Source organism: Vigna angularis, chromosome 1 (assembly GCF_016808095.1).
Source record: "Vigna angularis cultivar LongXiaoDou No.4 chromosome 1, ASM1680809v1, whole genome shotgun sequence".
NCBI lineage: Eukaryota > Viridiplantae > Streptophyta > Magnoliopsida > Fabales > Fabaceae > Vigna > Vigna angularis.
In genome coordinates, this window is record NC_068970.1 from 12,485,480 (window position 1) to 12,502,735 (window position 17,256).

At 29.5% G+C, this 17,256-nt stretch overlaps 1 protein-coding gene across 4 annotated transcripts; it reads right to left on the minus strand.

Moving 5' to 3' along the window:
* Positions 1 to 7,929: 7,929 nt before the first annotated feature.
* LOC108320483 (nucleobase-ascorbate transporter 6) lies at positions 7,930 to 13,965 on the minus strand. 4 transcript variants are annotated; one of them, XM_017551935.2, is made up of 15 exons: positions 13,829 to 13,965; positions 13,226 to 13,367; positions 12,289 to 12,386; positions 11,988 to 12,164; positions 11,531 to 11,631; positions 11,156 to 11,231; positions 11,029 to 11,088; positions 10,731 to 10,915; positions 10,102 to 10,198; positions 9,437 to 9,523; positions 9,082 to 9,140; positions 8,899 to 8,990; positions 8,703 to 8,780; positions 8,438 to 8,598; positions 7,930 to 8,353 (listed from the first exon to the last, which is right to left on the minus strand). In XM_017551935.2, the coding sequence occupies exons 2-15, from the start codon at positions 13,335 to 13,337 to the stop codon at positions 8,135 to 8,137; spliced, it is 1,602 nt and encodes a 533-aa protein (XP_017407424.1). In that variant the 5' UTR covers positions 13,338 to 13,367; positions 13,829 to 13,965; the 3' UTR covers positions 7,930 to 8,134. The 4 variants fall into 4 exon arrangements, with proteins under 4 accessions (XP_017407424.1, XP_017407406.1, XP_017407398.1 ...); XM_017551917.1 differs by lacking the exon at positions 13,829 to 13,965 and adding an exon at positions 13,583 to 13,822 and having other exon boundaries at positions 13,226 to 13,396; XM_017551909.2 differs by lacking the exon at positions 13,829 to 13,965 and adding an exon at positions 13,583 to 13,821.
* Positions 13,966 to 17,256: the final 3,291 nt, after the last annotated feature.

The window sequence follows — 17,256 nt, forward strand, 5'->3', positions numbered from 1 at the left end:
AATCTATTATGTGGATATTCATAAATTTATGTTGATTTTTATGAAAGTACATATATTGATTGGATACGGATTTAAGTATATTATTGTTGATGTTGTGGTTAAGATATTGTTATAATATTATTTACTTTTTACATTTTAGTAATTATTTTTTGTTTATAATAATTATATAAAAATTTATTGAACTCATTGTACTTTATTATAATAAAAATTAAATATAAAGATATTTGTCTTTATATTTTTATTAGAAATGACAAATTAATTTGTCACCATAAATATTATCTTAACATGTGATTTCGATGGAAATTTTGGTATTGATTGGGTACATATTTAAATATTGATAATACTTAATTTTTAAAATTGGTCATGAAATTAAGGTGAATATGTCATTTTTTTTTCTATTTGTATGTTCATATTCACCAATATATTTGTCCTCGTCCTTATACTTATTTTTATCTTGAATTAGGCTTAATTGTTTGGTCTCAAAAGTTTGGTTGAAAAGTTCAAATTAGTTCCTGCTTAGCTTTGTGTTTCAATTTTGTCCCAAAATTTGTAAAAATGATTTAATTAGGTTTTTTTTTGTTAACATCGTTAAAATTGTTAACACTATTATTTTTTAGGTGGAATTGGTTTAAACCCCTCCCCACATGTAGATAGTACTTCTTACTCTCATGTTTTCTCTCTCCAAAAATTCTCCTATAGCCTTTAATCTTCCTTCTTCTTCTTCTTTTCCCCAAATCACTTGTCCTTCCTTCTCACCTACCCCTTCTTCATTCTCAATTTCCGTCAAGACCTATGATCGCATATATACCAACTATGTCAGGAGCGGCTGCAGCGGAATGGTTAGCGTGGAATAACAAACCAAGAGGGTTTTTAATACTAACTTGTGTCTTTTAATTTCTACTCAAATAAACTTACTTAGCAATTAATAAAGACAAATAAAGCAAGAGTAAGGTTGAGAGAAATTTGCACAGATGATTTTATCCTGGTTCGGATCTTACCAATCCTACGTCCAGTCGCTTATCTCAAAACAAGATAAACAGTTTCACTAACACAAAACAATTACAAACTACAATCACAAAGATACAATTTGTAAGAGTTTAGAAACCACCTCTCTTGATACCACAAGAGATGAAACTACACCTCCTTTGAGTCTTCACAAAGGATGAACACCTCCTCCGAATACTTCACGAAGGATGAACACCTCCTCCGAATACTTCACGAAGGATGATTCTCTTCCGAACACCTCCTTAGACACACCAAGGATGAACCGGCTATTTCCTCTGTCACTGTAGCAGCACTTCACCAGCTCCACAGACACGAGTTTCACAAGCCGAACAAGAACACACAAGTCTCAAGAATTTCTGAGTATTTTGAGCACAAGGGAAGAGTTTCTGTGTCTCTGGATATTTTTGAGAGGAAATGAGAGTCTATTTATAGACTCATCCAAAGGCTCTTCCATTTTTCGTTTTCAGCCTTTCACACTGTGTTAATCGATTAGCTACAGTGGTTAATCGATTAGCACCTCAACGGATAGTCCAACGGCTCTTAAAACGGCTAGTTTTTCAAACGGTCACTGTGTTAATCGATTAACAGCCCTTGTTAATCGATTAACGTTAATCGATTAACACCCTCTGTTAATCGATTAACACTGCAATGCTGGGCTTCTTCATGGCGCACTGGAACAATCGATTAACACCCTCTGTTAATCGATTAGCACTGCACAGTTTTGGCTTTTTGGTTTATTTTTACATCACTTTTGAATGTATACATAAAACTACTAATTTTCTTATGTTCATACAATTATTACAAAAGATTACAAGTCTTCAAAAGATCATTCTTCATGAGTCTTGGTTGTTCTTGACTTGATTTGGATATCATCAAAACTTCATCTTTATCATTTTGCTAACAAACTAGTCATTGTCACCGTGGTGTCAGGGTCATCGTAACACACGATTGAAGGATTGAGCATATGAGCTGACATTAAAGATGTGTACTTTTTTAAGTGGGTATGGAAATCAAAGAGGATTCAGATGATGGTGTGAGAGGGTAAGAATTGTGATTATTGTATTGTCCTAATGACAAAGAGAAAGCAAACCTTAGAAGGTATGGTGAGTGAGCAACGTGAGGGCAAAAATGAAAGGAGGATGGAATTTTGTTTATGCATGGAAGGAGTTTCCTAGGTTGGAACGAAGGATGGAAAGAAGATGATGGTTGAAGGTGATGAAAAATGTGAGAATGAAGGTGTTGTGACGGTGGATGGAAGAAGAAAGGGTATTGATTAAAGCAAAATTCCATGATAGAAAATTTCATTTTTGCATCACTTATCACTAAATCATACTTAATCATAAAGTCATTAATCATTTTAATGGTATTATCTAAAAAGACTTTATTGAAGCAAATTAACAAATTTTGAGAAGCAATTGACACAAAAAAAACAAAGCAAAAATCAAATTGAAACTTTTTTACCAAAAACCAATCGAATAATTAAGTCTTTGAATTAGTAAAACATGTTTAATTTATTAGATAATTTAATAAACATATTAATTTTTTTTCTTCTTATTTTCCTAATTTTTGTATCTACGTTTAATCAATTTTACTTTTTTCTATAATTATTTGATACTTATCCAATTGTATGAGTAATATGAAGGAGTAACTAACAAAAGAATACTAGGTTTAGAATCACAATAAATCTTAAGTGTATAAAAAAAATTTAGTAGTTGTTTTGAGAAGGTTTGCTATTTTGTTAGAAAAATTGCATGATAAGGTTTATTATATGCGTGAGACGATTTACAATTTTTACTAAAAAAAATTGTATAGTAGTTTTTGTCAAAAAAAATTGTGGATGTGATTTTGCTTGAAAATATTATTTTTCTACATGATTTCCAAATAATAATTTCTTCTTTATATTTGACATTGAAATAAAGAATGTGTAATTTTTTTATATTAAATACTTGATAATATAATGTTTTTTTATTATGATATTTTTTTATAAAAAAGAAAATTTTTTATATTAAATACTTGATAATGTAATGTTTTTTTATTGTGATGTTTTTTATAAAAAAGATATTTGATTAATAGTTGGAACAATATAGACATTAACATTAACACACTTATATTCTCTAATAAGAATAGAGATGAAACACAAATTTTACGATCATTGAATTTTATAATTAGAATAAATTTTTATTATGAGAATTGTAAGAATGAAATAATCAAACTCGTAATAACTCGTTATCATCCCTAATTTACATTAGTTTTAATAAATGATTTTAATCTTTTTCACCAAATAAAGGCGGTATTATAGCTTATGAGTTTATAAAATATAAGGCAAGTAAAAGAAAATACTGAGTACTATTTAAAAAAAATGTAATTTAAGTTGATATAATGTTACTCTCAAAATTTGAATAAAGTTCATCAATTAAAAATAACTTTAGATGTAAGTTTTAAAATAATTATAACAAAAACCAATAATTTACTCCAAAAGTAAATGATTTATTATTCAATAAGAGTATTAAAAAATCTACGTCATCAACAAATGCTAATAAATCTATACTTAGATAATGAGTAACACAGTTATGGCTATATATTTTATTTTTAAGAAAATAAATAAATTAGACATATTTTTTTGAACTTGCTTATTACTATTAAGTGAAATTTATTGGTTCAGATAATGAAGTAAATGTAAATAAACATAAACATGTAGATGCAAAGAGGAGATTAGTATGTGAATTTGAATTTATTATTTAACCTCTTTGTGTGTATTCTTTTAATTCTTTCCAACACCACACATTGTCATTTGACAATGGTAGTAATAACTAACAAAAAAAAAATAATAGTTATTAATTAGAAAGATTAGTAAAGTAAGCTAATTTTGCGGACCCACTTTGTGATATATAAGAAAGATGTATATTGATATAAATTGGTGAGTTGTATTTATAAATGAGGATGGAAAGTTGCCACGGATCGTTAGTTGTTTCGGTGCCTAATTCCAACCCAACTTTTATTCTATTGTCACTGCCACATTCACTTCTCAATAACTATACATCAACTACATTACCTTCTTTATCAGCTGCCTTTTTTCAATTTTATGTATTTTTAATTTATATCATATAAATAAACTATATTCTTAGTTTCATCATTGAATACGACTTTTTAATTTATGTATTTTATTCATTGAATGCTATGCATATACCATGTGTAGATACGGTTGGCTTAAACATTTACATTATGCAATACATTTAACATGCATTTTGAAAGTCATCAAACCAGATAAACATTTAATCATTATAATTTAGCAAATTCAAATGGAGAACGTATAATTTGTGGATATACACATTTCTTTTTCAATCTCTTTCAACTTATTTTGAAATACTATCAAAACTAAATTATCAACTATACTATAAATTTATCAAAGCCTTATACCAAGCTTATATCAATACAACATAACATAATTATATATAAACACAAATATGTGTACAAAGACAAATGAAACCAAAATAATCTTTGTTTGCTTTTAGAAACTTTTGTCACACACACACACACACACACATATATATATATATATATATATATATATATATATATATATATATATATATATATATATATATATATATATATATATATATATATATATATATATATATATATATGTATAGTACAATTATGGTAGTTTACAAAATTAAAACAATGTAAGGATATATCATTGAAATAATTTTTACCTTATGAAAACATGTATAAAGAAGACACTATATGACAAAAAAACAATTAAATTTTATTAAAACATCAATATGTAAAAAATATAAAGACCATATATGAATTTTATTCATCAAGATATTCAACATGTAGAATATCAATTTATGTCTTTCAAAAGACTTATTAAATATGTTTTAATATCTTATTTAATCTAAAACATGGATTTATACAAATCACGAATTTAGGATAAGTTCATTACAATCCGATCTACACATATACACATGTCATGTTGTGTAAGAACTCCTCCCTCAATTTCTCATCACGTCTATGTAACTTACATCATCAATGAAGTTAAAATATCTCTTTTACAACACAAGTGTCAGTACTTAGAGACTACTCAAATAATGGTTCAGACATCATCCCATATATATTACTTTTAATTCATTCCATCAATTTTAATAAGCATTGTAATCAAATATAACTATTTCAAATAAAATCACAAATGACTTAAACATAAAAAATAATATTCATTTTTGCATATATAAAAATATAATATTCAATTAGTTGAAGAGATAAGAAGAAAATAAGAATAGAGTTTTCTTTTATTTTGAGCAAAAATTGGATATAAAGTCGATTAAGTTGTAATGTTATTTTTGCTTAAGTGAAAATTCTTTCACATAAGTAAAAAATAAAGATTATTTTCAACTCTGAGTAAAAATATTAGAGAAATAAGCTGCAAAAACATAGTCAAACAAGTTTTCAAATATATTTTCAAAACCATCTCAATGTACTTCTAAACAATTCAAATGATGAATCTAAACCATGATTTACTAAAACATGATATTTTACTCATTAATTAAACTTGATCCCTTAATTCAAAATATACTTATTTATGCTTTATCATAAGAACTGAAGAAAAATTTATCGTTAACTTGCATAATTTAATCAGTAGATGAACATATGAATTAGAGTATCTAATTGAAAATATTTTAAATAATCACACATCAAACAAATATTACTGAAAAAAAAAGCTTTTTATAACAATATATTATACCCGTTGTAATCTACTAAGTATAAAAAAATGGTATATTGAATTTTATAAATAATACAATATTTTGTATATTGGAAGGGATTAGAAGCTAGGTGAGACGGGAATGGTATTTTGTTTATGAGAAGGAATGTTATTTGTGTGTGGAAGTTGATAATGAGAAAAATGGTGAAAGAGTGAAGGAAGAAAAGAGGAGAGAATAAGTAAAGAGAGGGTAAGGGTGAGAGAGACAGTGGGAAATGTTGTGTTGAGATGCATCAAATTCAATCAGTTGTTTTGGGACTATTCTGCATGTTATTTCTCTATCCTACCAGAATGAGAATGTGCATAATCACTAGACTAAAGTAGATAAAAGGACACTAATTTCAAAAAGACTACAACACTCATAAACAATTCTAGTGGGTTTCCTTTTCAGCCCAAGGATCAAACTTCCATTATTTTTATGCCATGGACCACACAACCCTAAGAGATACAACCCTTCAACTGCTTTGCTTTTCTTCTCATATCTTCAACTATCCACAAAATGGTATTTTTAACTAAAAAAGTCTCCTATCATTTTATTTACTTTTCATTCCAAAGATGTTTTTTTTTCTTCTTAAAAATATTCACTCATTAAAAGTTCATTTAGTTAGAGTGAATGATGTGGAACGAATCAACTATTCACGTCTTTCTGACTAGTCTATGAAGAATCAGTACGACGGAGGAAGAAAATATTGAATGCACACAAAACTTTGGTCTATTTCGAGCACCTTAAGATTAAGACTTTACTTTTAATAAAATTATTATTACTATTATGAGTAATATATTTAGTATGAAAATTAACATTTTAATTAAAAATAATCATAAATGTGCGATCAAGATCTCGTGGACTTTTCCATTGGGTCGATTTTTCAGAATATTTATAATTGTATTTTAAGTTTAGACTTCACATCTTTTTGTTTTGGAGTTGTCATTCTTTTTCTTTTAAGAAAATTAATTAACTTATAAAATTTATAATGATCTTAATAACATTTATGTTGTTTATTTTTTATATATAATTATAAATTTATTTAAATATTGAAAAGAAATATTAGCAAATGAAGATGATAATAAAAATACTCCATGCTTTAAAAAAATAATAAATATTTTAAGACAAATTTAAATATATAAAACATGAGGTTCTGGTGTTATTTTTCATTGAAAGTAATATACACTATAGTTAAAATAGTTTAATATGCAAAATTTAGAATATAATGTAAAATTCTTATTATGTACAAGATAGTTTTAGTTTATAAAAATAATTGTATTGTTTTTCTTCTTTTCTAGGTGTTAAAAGAAAATTTATCAAAACAAATTTTAATGTTTAAGTAAAGTTATGAAAATATCTTATAATCAGTTTTGAGGAAGTTGTTGACATATGCTTGAGTTGATCTTTGTTTGTTTGGGTTCGAATCAACTCATGTCACCATCAAATTCATAAGATATTTTAGTTTTCTTTTTTCCATAAGTTTTTTAAGATGCCTTGTAATAACTGTTAATGCAAAATTTACAAAAGACTCACCTTCAAATCATACCAGGACAAAAAAATATAAATCCTGCGTATTTGTTTTATTTTCTTAAATATTTTTTTTCTTCATCCAGATAAATATGAAGATCAATCCAACACAAAATAAAGTATGTTTATTTATTTCTAAAAAAAACGTTTTTTTATATGAAAGAGAAGGAAACGTATAAAAAACAATTTAAAAAAAATTATAATTTATGGTTGGATATGAATAGATAAAGAAAACTTTCGTTTTTGTTTTTATTCCTTCACATTATTATTTTCCGCACCAAATTCTCTATTTGTATTAACACATGAATAATAATGAATAGTCTTCAAGTTTTTGTCTTTAAAGACAGATCTAAAGGTTCACCGCCATCTAAAAAATACTAGTACTCATAGCATGATTCAAGTTATCAAGTTTAGAATCAAATTATCACGTAGTTAAGTGCAACACTAATGGATCTAAACGTGATTAAGACTCTAGAATCAAGCTTATTACGGTTGCTCACTCTCACTGTCAATCCCCACCTCTATTATTATTATTATTATTATTATTATTATTGTTATTCTGTTCCAATTTTGATTGATTCTGCTACTGGTAGGAGAATGATACAAGCCTGTTTCTGTCAAAAAAATAAAGATTAAAAGTGAAGATACATGATGAAAGATAAATTAGATGTGCATTTTACTACAGTGAATCCACTTTGCCAATTCAGCATTTACAGAATGAAAAGCAATAGAAGAAATGTTTTAGAATATTCTATAGCAAAAGAGAACTTCATATAACTATAAACTGTAATAAGATCCAACTCATATCAGAACAAGTTAAATTACGACCTTTCAGAGACTCTGGTTCAGCTACACAGTTACACAGATGGGAAGTATTTGTTTAGGTTGAAAGGCAGTGAATAAAACTCCTCACTTCTTGTGTCAGTCTTGAAGGAGCGGTACTTGTCCCACCAATGTTTTCCTCTGTCTTTCCGAATAGCACCCTCCTTCTTATGTATTGTGTTATCAAGGAAATACGCCATGCAACCCGCAACAAATGCTTTTGATTGAAATGGGACATTGATTATATCATTGAACTGCCAAGGTACACAAAATTGTCAGTTAGTGAAATCATGGCAAAAGCTAAGAATAAATATCACATTCATAGATCAGTTCAGTACCCATCTTGCTTTGGTGTGAACTGGACCATAACCATTAATTGCTGTGTATTCATTGAAGTACTGTGACACAGACAGACCAATGAAGATGGAGAAGCCTAGTATAAAAATTGTTCTAAAACTGTTGAGGTTGCAGAATTGAAGAAAACTTAGACCTCCCGCTCCTACAAATAATGAAAGAAAGTGGAACATTACGTGCTGTTTGATGTAAGTATAACTAAACCAAAGCTTTTGAATGTCATATTAGAACATCTTGAATGAGGCGTACCAACATAAGCGAAGAACAAGCAGTACAGTGCAGCAACAATAGAAGGTGGAATGGACGCAAAAACAGCTCCAAATTTACCTACCCGGTAAAGAAAAATTAGCTACAGTTGATGGGAATCAAGGCACAAGATTTAGTCTGTTAAGGCAAACTACATATTCAAATTACAAGCACTGCACGGGCTTCATCTTCAACTCACCAAGAATTGAAAAGAAAATCATAAAACCAGCCGATATCTGCACCACCCTTCGGCTGCCTACTCGTGTTAAAGCCAAAAGACCAGCGTTTTCTCTATACGGAAATCAAACAAACACCTCATCGACAATAAAGTTGTTTACCCAAATTGAAGTAGCGTATACAAGCAGAATGACTTTAGTCTTACACTGATACAGAGGATCCATTTCCCGTTCCAAACAATCCCGATAACAAAATGGCAACTCCCTGAAGATAAGAAATATGATGCATTATCATCAGCCTAATCAAAACACCTTAAACTACAATTGATTATAAGGATTAGATCAAATCCCTATCTTAGTCATCAAATTCTTAAATCAAATGATGAGGTGATAATTTTTTACTTAAGAAACATATTCTTAATAGAGGCTAAACAATGTTGAAAATACACCCACGTGTTGTTTGATTTGAAAATTATATCCCAAGGATCTGAGGAACTTTATTTAAGTTTTGTTTTATAAATGAGAAAAACTAAAATGCAGGCATACTAATTATCTTTGTACCTGCCAACCGATTCCGCGACTAAGAATAGATGGTGGTAAAGGTGTTGCACTTGCATACCGATAGACAGCAATAAAAGCACCACTGGACTGCTTGCAGCAAATGAATTGTGAATATATAAATTAATTCTAGCGAATCAGTACCATTCAATATAAACTGGCAATTGTATAACACTAACTTAGAGTTAGAGCATTGGTATATAGAATAGAAGCCAGATACTCTTGTTCAGTATGTCATCATGCATGCAGTAACACTGCCATGTGCAGAGCCAAATTTTAGTGAATTATGCATATCATTACTATTTCCCCTAAGTGATTTGCATAAAAAGGTCAAAATTATTGCACTGGTCGAACATAACTGATAAACTAAGAAAAAAGAATTTAGATATCTCCCTCCGTTTACTTCCATTACCCTGTATAATTCTTCCAGACATTCATTAACGTACCAACCACACTCTCCAACCCAATATAGCCTATTATATAGCAATTTTCATATGGTTGCTAAGGTTTTCTTATAAAGCCATTATATACATTCAATGATTATTGATAAAAGATAAGCTAATAGGATAAGTTTTTATTACACAAGAAGAACGATACCAGTTAATAAATAAAAGGTATTCTCATTCCAACTTAAATATAGATAAGATTGATCTACAAAATGAAATTACCTCTACGAGGGAAACAAAGGATGCCATCATCATGGCAAATGCTTGACCTGCATCAAATGTAGGGGCTCCCCATTGAAATGGATATGGAACATGTATCCTGCAAACCCAAAAAAAAAATGTTGAATACTTCCCCAAAAAGGACAAAGGTGACAATTATTCAAAAACATCAGTTCACAGTTCCTAACTCAACACACTCAACAGCTCAGCATAGAAGTAGCTTCTCCTGGAATTGATATCAACAGATGGGTTTGGGAAGAAAAGTCAATACAAATTTAGCAAATTAAGAAGAAATAAATCAAAGCCAAAGCATCCTGAGGTTCTTATTTGAAACTCAGATGTGACAATTCACAGATTACGCAACTAAGAGGAATGTCCCCAGTTAGCCACAAGTCCAAAAGGGTCCACTCAAAATATACTATATTTAAATGGAAATCACAAGAATAAATCCCCATAATAAACCCCATCAGCAGAAGGTACATTTTTTAATTTTGGGAAGCAATCACGTAGAGATAAAATGTTATAGTGAAAAACCACAACCCCAATTTACGGACATTTTGGTAATTAAATAACCAGTTGCCAGCCAAAAAAATACCATTTAGAGAAATAACCAATGAAACTTCACTACTAACCATGGGGCAGATTCTATTAAACCAGCACGATCAGTACGGCAAGTTCCTTGTGTTTTAGGGGCAGCATGATTGTAAGCCCCTCCAACAGTGAGCAGATAGGCATATAGCCACACAATTGCAATTGTAAATAAAACAGTGAACCGTTCGAAGACATGTTTTCCTGCATGTAGAACATGTGGTACAAACTGCATGAAAAGCAGTAAGTGTTGTTAACAAAGATTCATAGAACCAAGATCAAGAGAACAAAATGAACTGAGATCATGACGCTAAGAGTTTTTGACACTATAAAGAACTGTACCTGTGAAACAAATACTAGCAATATGAGCTGCGGCAGTCCAATCTCTATACATTTAGCAACCTACACACCAGCAAGACATCAACATTTATCTTAGCTTTGAACCCAAGCAACTAAAATGTGTACTTACCCCAGGAAAGCCGAGCTCGTAAAGCCCAAAACCAACAAGAGATACCAAAGGAACTGCTGAAAGTGGACTCAAGAACCTGAAAAAGAAATTGAAAACTTATATCAGTTGCAATATTACACTCAATTGCAGGAATATTCAGTTCTTTCAATCTCTTTAGTTCAATGGGACTACATTGTTGATACAAATTCCATCACACAAATAAGTCAATCATGTCAGTATAATTTGTACTTCAAACCAAATTTCAATTCAAAGTAACAACTCTCAAATGAGCATTCATGGCAAAGATGATAAATCTATATTACATTTCTGTTTAGACACTTTTTACCATATAAGAAGACTAATATAACAGACACTTACTAAGGACTTGAGACCAACCTTGCAACATTACGCCAAAGCCCACTAAAACCTAGTACTATTTGAAGAGTTGATGCAACAATAAGAGCACCTTGGGTTGCCCGCATTATCCTCTTGAATTGCTGAAAGAAGAGAAAATAAATCCAAAAGGCAGAGGAAGAAAGTGATTAAACTGCTCATGTACACCCGGAAAACAAAATAGTGATCCAGCAACTCCATCAAATAAGCAACTCCGTGAATTAGAATTACACTTTCTTTTTTCTGTAAATAGTTTCCTTATAATTTCAAGGTACTCTTCAAGCACACCAGGGATTGAACCCAACTTTACTCTTTACACAGTTTCTAATGCATTGATTAACCCACCCTTCATTGGAATAAATTTGCTAAAAACTATACAGATTAGAAAGCATTTGGAAGCCTTTGTTTGGCAAAGTATATCAACCACACAACTTATAAAAAAAAAATTCCAATACAAGACCTCTGTGGGATCTGGCTCATCACTGTAACGGCTATCACGAATAATAGAGATGGTTGTTGCAACATAAGCATAAGACCCTCCAATTACTGCAGGCAATCGAGTTCCAAACAGAGTCTGCAGCAATGTGTTAATTCCAGCTACAAAGAGTAGAGTTTGAATAACTTTTGCCTTCTCCTCCTGCAAGAAATGGACTTTCAATTTTCTACTTTTTTATACATATGATTTTTGGCTAGGAGGAAACTTTTAAATTATTTCATTTAGAATTGTTTATTTTAAGTATATTTAATTTGCTAAAGCTTACATTGCCACCTCCCATCTGGGGAACAAGAGCAGTGGGAATTAGCACAGTTGTACCGAGCATCACAATATAATGTTGAAACCCAAGAAGTATGGCCTCAGCTGCATCAGATTGGCACCAACATTTAGGCATATTTTCAATAACATAAGCCGAGGAAGTAGTCATATATATTTTAAAAAAATCAACTAATGGGTGTCATTTCAGAACACATCATTTATTTGTCCATAAAATCCACATTGTTTAATAAAACTGTTGAATGTTGAGTGATGAACGTTCTGAAATTCAACAAACTAATAACAGATTATTTTGTAAAAAAAAACATTATTTATGAGTAAAATACTCTAAAATTATTACAGCAGAAGCCAGAATTAGATTTTGAAATATAAAGTAACAAATTCGGATCTGGAAATAACTGGGAATAGTCTCAATACGAATATAGAATAAGAATACTGTCTCAAATGGGCAAAAACAAGAGGCTCAATGTATAAGAATTTCAATCAAATCTAAGTTTGGAACCACCCAAATAGGGCATTGAATTCTTTTCAATCAAGTGAGTCAGAGGTAAAAAAAACTTTGGCTGCACTGTCATAAACCAGAACCCAAGTCCCTGAACAAAAACAGTGAATTAAACGCCAACAACTCTTTTTTCCTGCTCCCCTTAATTTCATTCACAATCCTTATCAAACATAAACTTACAATCAGTTTAAGAAAAAGTTTTATTTTTTCACTTCTCATCAAAGCACCTAAAAGGAAATAATTTATTGAAAGCCACTTTAATAAACAGATAAAAAGCCAGCATGCGAAACAAGTAATGTCAGAATCACAAAGCATGCTTTTAAATATATACCATTTGGATAAAGATGACAGAGGAATCAGGTTCAAAGCAAGAGCACACAGAAACCGAATCTACTATTACAGGAAAACAAAAAGAAAAACTCACGCCATGGAGGAGGACTGGTAATGCAGTAGGAAACATTTGGAAGCTGATCCTTCGGTGGATGTGGTTGTGGCTCATCAATCTTAGGCGCCGGAGCTCCCCCACCTCCTGCCATAACTCTCTTTCACACACTTTCTACAACAAACTGCAAATATCAACAAATCAAAACCAAATCTGAAAAAAAAAAGTTAAAAAAACAGTCATATGAGGTACCTAACAGTGAAGGTAAAGGGAAAAAATGGAGTGAGGCTAATAATAGCAGAAAACAATAGAGTTAGAGTAGGAGAGAGTCTCTTTGAGTAAGCAATAGTTACAACAATAATTGTGCAGTCCAAGAAAAGAAGAGAAAAATAAAAGCACCTTTTGACGGTGTTTGAGGGTGCAAAACAAGGGGACTTTAAAGTCAAAAAACTCAGATGACCCACACCAACCAAAAACTAAATAGACTAAAAAAATGGTTTGAGAAGATTAATGAAATCGCAGACAGTGGTGGTGTTATAGGGCAGTCTAGAGTGTTGAGTGAAATAGAGTCCAAAGTCTGAGAAAGGGAAACTAATAAACGCCAGCACAGAATGAACTCAACACCCTCTCTCCTCCTTCACTTACTTTTAGATACTATGCTTTCTCTCTCTAGCAGTATACACTGGATGATCACGAGTTACACACAATCGTATTACAATCGTATTAGTATGTCTTTTTTTCTTCTCTGATTTTCACATACATCCAATTTTACTTTCCGACAATGTTTTTGTTTTTCGTTCTGTATATATTTTTCCCTGTTGTCGTCAGGCTGCGACAGTGGCATATGATATGACTGCCAAGTATAAGAAAAACAAGACTCGTGTCATGGTCTTAATCATTTGAGAATTATTTATTTATTTAAATATTAAACTTAGTGTACAAGGAATTACTAAAATCACAACTAAAAATAAAAAGAACAAATTTATTACGTAAAAGGTCAAAGATAAATTTGAAAAAAGAAAATACACAGTCCACTCTATCCTTTGTTTAGTTACAATTTTCTAGTGAACAATACTGAACAAGTATAGTAAATTTGATTTGATTGTAATAAAAATATACACTATTTTTCTATTATATCTTTGTCTCTCTTGTTCATTAATTTTAATCATTAAGTGTATTTAAGTGTGTTATAGGAGATTATGTAAGTAGGTTTGCAACTCCACACCTGTCCAATAAGAAAACACTATATGATTACCTAATTATATTAACTTTTAATTAAGATTTTATTAAAATTTTAAATATACTTCTTTATTCTTTTTAATTATCATTGTTTTAATAAAATTACTTTTTATCTGTGATTTTAAAATTACAAGATGCAGTGAATAACTCATTTAAAATTACATATTAAAGTTAAAAAATGAAAAGTTTCTTTGGTTTTGGTGAAAAAAGAAAACCTTAATTAAAGTGGAAGTGGTCCTTTGTTTCATATGAACAGACTTTTTAAAATTTATTTGAGGTTATTAAAGAAGGAGTGCTGCAATGGTAGAAACATTGAAGGTTGGTTGTGAGAATTCATAAAAACTGAAGAGTTGGGAGTTTGAAAATGTTGAAAAGATAAACAAATTGGAGTTAAATGTTGGGAACAGTGTCTGAACAAGGTTGAAGAATTAAAAAGTTGAAGACAGCAATACAGCAAAAAGGAAAGAATGGAAATAGAAGGAATCTATTTTAATTTTTACTGTGAAGGAAAATAAAAAGCACCAGGCATAGTAATGTGAAAGGGGAAACACCATTCAACCCCCCAAAATTGGTAACCGCTACTGCTGTATACACACTGCCCATCAAGAGAACAAAAATCTTTTATACATGGTTGTTTCTATAAAACAACTGTGTTAAAAAGTGAGAACAATTAAATTAGTTAGGCTCAATCCAATAATAATAATATTTTTAATTTTAATGGATTTTCTAGTTAAAGTTGAAAGCTTTTGTCATGTTTCTCAAACAAATCTTTAAAAAAGTATGCAAAATGTAAACTCATCTTATTTTTGTTCAAGGATGAACTTAAAATACCGTAAAATTAAAAGATTAAGTAACAGTAAAATGCAATCAGTAGACAAATTTTACTACTAGAAATTCCATCCTATACTTCATGTTAAAGAACACGTTTTTCTCATATTAAACTGTGACTTTTACGACTAGAAATTTCATCCTTATAACTAGTAAAAAAAAAATATTACTGTGTAAGCTATCTTACACTAGAAGTCGTGATTTCTTATATTCTTTATATTGATTTTAGTATGAACATATTAATAACTGTGACCTAATATATATATATATATATATATATATATAAACATACATATATACAAAGTTTTTAAAATAATACGGTACAGTATATAAACTCAATAAATCATTAACTCTTGTAGATAGTTCTCTTACTTGTCATTTCCAATATTATATATCTTTTATTAGTACCATCACTCCAACATTTCTGTGTTATAGTTTGATCAAACTACATAATCTGTATTATATAAGTATACTGATAAATACTTTCAATTACTTACAAGAATACAAATTAGATATTTTTTGTGTTTCTAATAATTAGTGTTAATAAAATTACATATACCTTGAAGGTATTTATTTAGATTTCACTCACAGTTGTAGTACCTTAATAAGAGTATTGCATTGGTCTAACCAATAGTGGTCTTCAAAAAAAAGATTTAGGATGTCATACTTTTATCATAATAAAATGATAATTAATTTTTCACCTTACCACAAGGTTGAGTGATCATATTATAAGAGTTTTAAAAAAGTTTGCATGATGTTTATATGTATTACAATTATGATATTAATTCACATATGAAGTTAATAAACAATTATATTAATTTAACCTAAGATTATTCAACATGTGAAATTGTATAACAAATATATGGTGACGGAGATGTACCTTTATTATTTATTTTAATAACCGAAATGTTTTCTATTTTGATGTAATAAAGCCTGGTAACAGACACCTAGTAAAAATATTCGAATTACCCCTTGGCCTAAAAGTATACAAAACACGAAAAAGGTCATTCCCGATAAAGGATTCTTTACCTTTTTCTTTTTTTTTCCTTTCTCATCAGGGATGCTGTCACAAGAGTTTACTGTGTTAGGGAAATAACTGGCAAAATGGGAAGATATGCACCAAGGCACCTTTTTCGTTATGGGTGCGTATTTTTAACACAAGATATTTTAATATAGATTCTTTTAAAACATTTTAATACGTATTTTTGTATTAATTCATTATTTATTTATTATTATATTAATATATTTTAAATTTAATAAAAAAATGACATGATCAAGATTCGAAATAACATAAAAATCACAAGTAATCATGTAGTCTTTTGGTGTGTATTTTTTTATTTAAAAGAAATCAGTGAGCTACTTCCCCATATGTGCACTGGATATATTGTATTGGAGAGAAGAAAAGGAGAAAAAAAGAATATTACAGTAAAAGCTTGGAATTCAAGAAATAGAGCTGAAGTTTCTCTAGTTGTCCTTCACTGTTTGAATCTTTTCATACGATAATAAATAATCATTAAACATCACCTTTCTTTATCTTCAACTTCAAGACAGTTCAAAGTCTTAGACAGGGACTTTCGGATTAACTTATCCAACAACTAAATTCTCGTCAAATTTATAGAATATATTCAAAATGTTAGTCTCAATCATCAAATTACCATTTGATGTTAGTTACAAAATAAATTAAGACTTTCATTTATATAGTATAATTACTATTTTTATCCCTGCATAAAATGTTTTAATAAATAAAATCATTGTATAAGAATTTTACCTTTATGGTTAAAATTTTTATAAAATAAAATTTAATTATATTATTATAATTGTTATTATTATTTTTTATTATAATAATACACCAATCAAGATATAAGAATTAAAACTAAAGAATCTATTTTGACAAACAACATGAGAGAATCAATTCTAAATATATCAAAAGTAATTATGGAAATCGATTATGAAAATATTAAAACTCCCAGAATCAGTTCTAAAAATTAACATACATATGAGAATCA